The 6,270-nt window shown below is 41.1% G+C and overlaps 1 protein-coding gene across 1 annotated transcript; it reads left to right on the top strand.

Moving 5' to 3' along the window:
* The first annotated feature begins 1,166 nt into the window (after positions 1 to 1,166).
* On the top strand, positions 1,167 to 5,121 carry LOC113742414 (uncharacterized). Its single transcript, XM_027270251.2, has 9 exons — positions 1,167 to 1,620; positions 1,815 to 2,502; positions 2,635 to 2,717; positions 2,923 to 2,931; positions 3,038 to 3,126; positions 3,243 to 3,316; positions 3,444 to 3,494; positions 3,707 to 3,783; positions 4,331 to 5,121. Exons 1-9 carry the CDS (start codon positions 1,317 to 1,319, stop codon positions 4,954 to 4,956), a joined length of 2,001 nt encoding a protein of 666 aa, XP_027126052.2. The 5' UTR covers positions 1,167 to 1,316; the 3' UTR covers positions 4,957 to 5,121.
* Positions 5,122 to 6,270: the final 1,149 nt, after the last annotated feature.

The following is a 6,270-nucleotide window of genomic DNA, read 5'->3' as shown; positions in this document are numbered from 1 at the left end:
ATATAAGTGGATAAATTATGAAAGGAATCATAGCATTTTCGTAATTTTTAAACTAGAGAAAGTCAGCAAATTACCAGCCCATCTCCCAATCGCTCTTACTCCATAATTTAAAAATAAAATCCCTAGTATTTTACTATTAAATTGTTTTGGACAGTAATGCAATTTTATTAGATATTTTTGACCACGCATGTACTACCCTTTTTTCTTATTGTCATTCTTATTCAAGAAAAAGACTTCAAATTTCACAAGATAAAAGATAGAAAGGTGAGGATCTTGAACAAAAAAATTGCACAGTCGCCTAACTATTATTCTTGTCAAGAGTTTGGAAGCTTTTTTTCCTTTGTCATTTGTGGGTGCTCTCCTCGATCTTCTCTGATCTTCAATGTTGAGGTGATTATCTCGACTCCTCAACGCTAACACGCACCTCATCCTTGCCTTCTTGAGATGAGTATTGTCTCGATTTATTGATTCGGCTTCACCCTCAGGCATGATCATCAACCTTGACGTCTGACATCTACAAGTAGAGTTGATTAATACCTGGTAGGTTGATATGACTACCGTCACCCTCCTCTCTAGGCCTACCTTTGACACCGTTGTCTTAGACTGTCGTGCTGCAGTTGATAGAGAGTAGAATTCATCATTCTTCCTATAGATCTGTCTACTAAAAATATCCTTCTACTATTTGTGAAAAAGGTATCCAAACCCCAATCCAATTAGTTTTACAGATAACTTTCGACCTGTAACTAATTTCAGCATCGAAGTGGGACGGGAGATAAGACCCCGTCCGTCCGAAAATCACCTCGTCATCATTTGAATCACAAGCATGAGACAAATAATTACAAGTAAAACAACGCAGAATGCGAAAAGTTTTACACAAAATAACATATCATCAGGCGGTGTCCAAGAATCATAGTATATCTGCGGGTAGATTTACACAAATACGACGCAGGTGTATCTTATTTTACTTGGGCTGAGAGCATAACCAACACACTCCTATATGCTTCTTTTGTACGTACGAGGCTACAAACAGCAACTACTAGTAAAGTAGAAGTACCGGTCTGGTGCTAGCTTAGAAGTTTGAGCTGAAACCCCACCCACATATATACATAAATAAGAAGGACACGACGGACAACTCCCAAGTCCCAACCCCACACAGGAGAGGAGAGGAGAGGGGAGGGGCAAACACAGTGTTCTAGAGAGAGATCCCACCATCTGAGCTTGTGGCGTGAATTCTTCGAGAGATCTATGGTGGGTTCAATGTTGGGTAACTCAACCAGTACTAATAGTCGCACGACAATAAAGTAACTAGTAGCAGTATGAGTAACTGGCTGGGGTTTTCTCTGACTCCTCACCTGAGGATCCATGATGATGATGATGAACAGAATGATTTTGGAGGGCAAAGTGGAGAAGAAGTGGAACAAGAAAGATGTAAAGAACAACAACAAAATGCTGGTATTCCTGGTCCTACTATTACTGGAGGAGAAGGAGCCGATCAAAACCAACAGCGCGGCGGCGGCTCTACTCCTCCTACGTCGGTGGCCATGGCTTTGCGTTCTGATGGTTCTCTTTGTATGATGGACACTTTCGGGCTCCCCTCGAGCGGTGCTGCTCACCAAGAAGGTATTGTATACAACCTCCCCTCCTCCACCCTTCTCTGCATGGCCACCAAATCCCTTTTTCTTTTCTTTTTTGTTTAAGAATGCTACTATTTTTTTTTTTTGAAGCAAGAATATTACTAATACTTTTAATACATAGTCAACTCAGCAGATTTTCTTTCTTTTCCTTTTCTTTTGTCTTACAAAAAAAAATCCTAGATTGGAGGAGATATGAAAATGCCTTGGATGATGCGACTAATCTACGAAACGGAGAAGGTCCAAAGCTTGAGGATTTTATGGGACGTTGTTACACCACAAATTCTCCTCCTCCTGATCCTAGTAGCAACATTGATGGCAGAGTTTATTGTCAGTTACCTCAGCAGCAGCAAGGGGAAATCAACGTGAATATTCCACCGCATTGCAACGGTTGGGAGATGGAGATTGAAAGAAGAGAACATCTTATCACCACCACCGCCACCCCATCGTCGTCTAGCCTAATCCATCCTTCCTATCCCTTTAGTTATCATATGTCTTCCCAAGATACGATATCTAATCGTTGCGACCCAAACTCTAACATGAACGGCATGTCGTACCACGTACCGTTCGACGGTGCAACTACGGTTTCCGGATTCAAGTCGTGGCTGCGCCAAACCCCTTCTCCGGCTGATACTAACGAATTTTCAGTTCAAGAAAGCAACCAGAATAATTTTGAAGCCCTTTCTCTGGGCATCAACCCAGGCGCGGCTGATCAGCCCGGAACTTCGTCTCTACTGTTGCAGGTGGCTGATAGAAACAAAAAGCGCGACAACTCCATGGCTAATAGATCTAGTGCCAAAGATTCTGCAGCACCACGTAAATCTATTGATACTTTTGGGCAGAGAACCTCTCAGTATCGCGGAGTTACGAGGTGCTCGTATGATTGAGACACTTTTTGCTAGTTTATTTATTTTAAGCATTTTTTAGTTATAAATTACTCCAATCAATACATATTGCATACAACTTTAATGGAGTAATTAATGATGATAATGGAACGTGTTAGGCATCGGTGGACGGGAAGGTATGAGGCTCATTTGTGGGATAATAGCTGCAGAAAGGAAGGCCAAACAAGGAAAGGAAGGCAAGGTATATATATACACACACACACACACACATATATATATATATATGACGGTCCCACCAAATACTCTTTTTTTTTTAAAAAATTTAATAAAACCTAGTAGTAGGAGTATTTCGTTTTCTTTGTTTGGGTAAGGCTAATTTTTTCCCCTTTTGTTGCATATTATGGGTTTTGGTGCATTGTGCTGTCACTATATCCAAATCAACTCAGTTTATCTAGGTACGAGTTCTTTAGCCATGTCTAGTTTGATTTGTTAAGTCTTTTGAACTTAATAAAAAACAAAAAAAAATTAATGCTGCTTTTACCTTTAAAATTGTTTAATTAGGTGGTTACGACCAGGAAGAGAAAGCAGCGAGGGCTTATGATTTGGCTGCTTTAAAGTATTGGGGTCCTACTACTCACATCAATTTCCCCGTAAGTGTTTTTACTGATTGCTGTATTAAAATACGTATATTCGCGAGGATGGGGAAAAACACTGAACTTAATTACTACAGTATTATTTTACGACTAAGGTGCAACATACATAACAGTTATGTTCGTATGAAAAAGAGCTGGAAGATATGAAGGCCACGACTAGACAAGAATTTGTTGCGCACCTAAGAAGGTAATCTTCTTTTTTCTTTTTGAGAAATGAGACTGGCTATATCGATCAGTAGTAACTAAGAGTCTTGATTTGCGGAAATTAAATGTAAAAAAAAAAAAAAAAAAAAAACGATCTTTATGTTTAACAGGAAGAGCAGTGGGTTCTCAAGGGGGGCATCCATGTACAGAGGAGTGACGAGGTATAGAGCAGTTTTCATTATTAATTCACTGCAGCTTTTGCTATAATCGATCGGCTTCAATCGTATAATGCGGATAGGGAACATCATGATTAAGGCCAACCTTTGTACGTACGAATGTGTAGTAGCAAAGCAATTAAGGCCAACCCATCATAATTAATGTCATTGTGGCTTTGCTTTCATCTTTTTAATTGGTTTGCGCTCAACATTGGCAGGCATCATCAACATGGAAGGTGGCAAGCTCGAATTGGAAGAGTTGCAGGCAATAAGGACTTGTACCTTGGTACTTTCAGTACGTTTATCCGTCCTCTTTCTTCCAAGGGAATTTACTCATGCCCATGCATGCTTGGAAATTGCTATTCTATCTTCTTCTTTTACTTTTTTTTTTTGTGGAGAGAAGGAACATCCCTAGAATATTCTACGTTGGATTTGGCGGATGGAGATCAGAGGTGGGACTGGGACCTATGATATTATTATTGTTCGTGTAGTTCACCTCTGACAAAATTAAAAATAATACATTCGATTAATAGCCTGTTGGGAAAACTCGATTCACCTCCTGAAAGTTTGCAAAACGCGAGGATATATAGCAGCACGTATGCATAAACATGTTTACCCTGTTGTTCAACAAACAAACGATCCTAGTGCTGGTTTCTGTTTAATTACATTTTAATAGAGCATGGATTTTTAAGCAAAACGAGAGTTAATAGATGGATCCAACCTAATGCAGATCGAAACTGATCAGTTGATCTGTCAATGGGGACGCATATTGTAGAATTTTTGATTACTAGCTCCATGCATGCAACGAGCCATGATTAATAATTACCTTGTATTCATCTAAGGTACACAAGAGGAGGCTGCAGAAGCCTATGATATTGCGGCAATCAGATTCAGGGGTACGAGTGCCGTGACCAATTTCGACATAAGCAGATATGACGTCAGAAGAATATGCTCTAGCTCAACCCTCATCGCTGGGGACTTAGCCAAAGCCAAGCGATCCCCCAGGAACTCTCGTCCATCTTCAGTAGTCGATGACAACAATTCTTGTGCATCCTCAGCTTCGCCTCAACCCCTTGCTGCCATCACAAACCCGGAGGCATCTCAGCATGGCTGGAATGTAATGGTATGGAGTTCCAGCACAGATCATGATCAGCGTCTGCAGGATCATGAAACCAACAGCAATGATATGCTACAATTTTCAGCCTCAGGCAGCAGGTGCTCCTCCACCCCACAAAGCCCAAAGGATCCTGTAGGTTCAACCGGCTCACCGGGGAAAAATGGAGGCGAATGTGGAGTTGAAGGAGATTATTCTCAGCTATACTTTTCGTTGGAGGGGCCAAACTCAAAGCCCAAATACGGAGATGGTAACAATGGAAGTGAGGATCGTGATACGAGTAGTAACCGATTGGCTAATACGGGTTCGGTTCATCCGGTCCCCATGTTTTCATTGTGGAATAGTAGCATATGAGTGAGCGGCTTTGGAGGTTTCAAATTTTTAGTTAGCCGGGGATAGATAAGAGTTAAAGTCGAAAAACTTGAATAGACTGGGGGTTTCTGAAAAGGTTTCAGCGGAAGAAGTTTTCATTCCTGTTTCTTACGCATTCGTCAAGGATATATATACATACAGCCCAAATCGTGGATATCGCTACCGATAGCTACTGATCCTATTTGAATACAAGTATAGCTAAGGATAACACCTAATCAGCTAGATATCTCTTTACCAATTCAAACTGATAACCAACTCTGTTACAGAGATATACATTAACTCTGTTACAGAGATATACATTATCCCTAATACCCCCCCTCAAGTTGGAGCGTGAGGATCACGAACGCCCAATTTGCGAAGAAGAAACTCAAACTGATCTCGACCCAAAGCTTTGGTTAGAATGTCTGCTAACTGGTCGTGACTTCGAACATAAACCGTTTTGATCATACCTTTCTGTATTTCATCGCGAACAAAATGGCAATCAACTTCGATGTGTTTGGTGCGTTCATGAAAGACAGGATTGGCAGCTATATGCATCGCAGCTTGGCTATCACAAAATACTCCAGCAGATTGATCATGATGCACTCCCAAAGACAATAACAAACCCTTTAGCCATTTCAATTCACAGACCGTGGCGGCCAAGGAGCGATATTCCGCTTCAGCAGAAGAGCGAGAAACCGTATGTTGTTTCTTGGTCTTCCATGAAATCGGAGAGGGCCCAAGAAAGATGAAATAACCTGTAAGTGATCTCCGAGTTAATGGACAACCTCCCCAATCCGAATCGCAATAAGCTTTCAGTTCAAGATTGCAATCAGCGTTGAGTAAAATGCCTTGTCCTGGACTACCTTTCAAGTATCGGACTATGCGCAAGGCTGCCTCCCAATGCTCTTTCCGTGGCTGGTGCATAAATTGTGCCAAAATATGCACACCATAGGACAGCTCAGGCCGAGTTAAGCTCAAGTAAATCAAACGTCCTACCAGCCTTCGGTATTGATCAGGATCCTGCAGCAAATCACCATTGGCTAAAGCGAGAGAATGATTCTGCTCCATAGGAAACTTCGAAGGTTTAGCACCCAATAATCCTGCTTCATTAATGATATCTAAAGCATATTTCCGTTGACACAAGAAAATCCCGTCAGCATTTCGAGCTACTTCAACGCCCAAAAAATACTTCAAAACACCTAAATCTTTCATGTGAAAACACTGGCGCAAGTATGATTTGAATGCATTGATCAAATGCGTTTTGTTTCCAGCTATAATAAGGTCATCCACGTATACTAACACAGCCAACTGGAT

Source organism: Coffea arabica, chromosome 4c, assembly GCF_036785885.1.
Source record: "Coffea arabica cultivar ET-39 chromosome 4c, Coffea Arabica ET-39 HiFi, whole genome shotgun sequence".
NCBI classification, from domain to species: domain Eukaryota; kingdom Viridiplantae; phylum Streptophyta; class Magnoliopsida; order Gentianales; family Rubiaceae; genus Coffea; species Coffea arabica.
The sequence above is the reverse complement of the archived record's forward strand: the minus strand, read 5'-3'. Positions and strand labels throughout refer to the sequence as shown.

What these genes read in the sequence shown, in the direction of transcription:
- LOC113742414 (XM_027270251.2), top strand. Translation starts at nt 1,317, where the DNA reads ATGAGTAACTGGCTGGGGTTTTCTCTGACTCCTCACCTGAGGATCCAT. An exon ending in CAGTATCGCGGAGTTACGAG is followed by an intron (nt 2,503 to 2,634) that starts GTGCTCGTATGA and finishes GGAACGTGTTAG; the next exon opens with GCATCGGTGGACGGGAAGGT. An exon ending in ATGTACAGAGGAGTGACGAG is followed by an intron (nt 3,495 to 3,706) that starts GTATAGAGCAGT and finishes CAACATTGGCAG; the next exon opens with GCATCATCAACATGGAAGGT.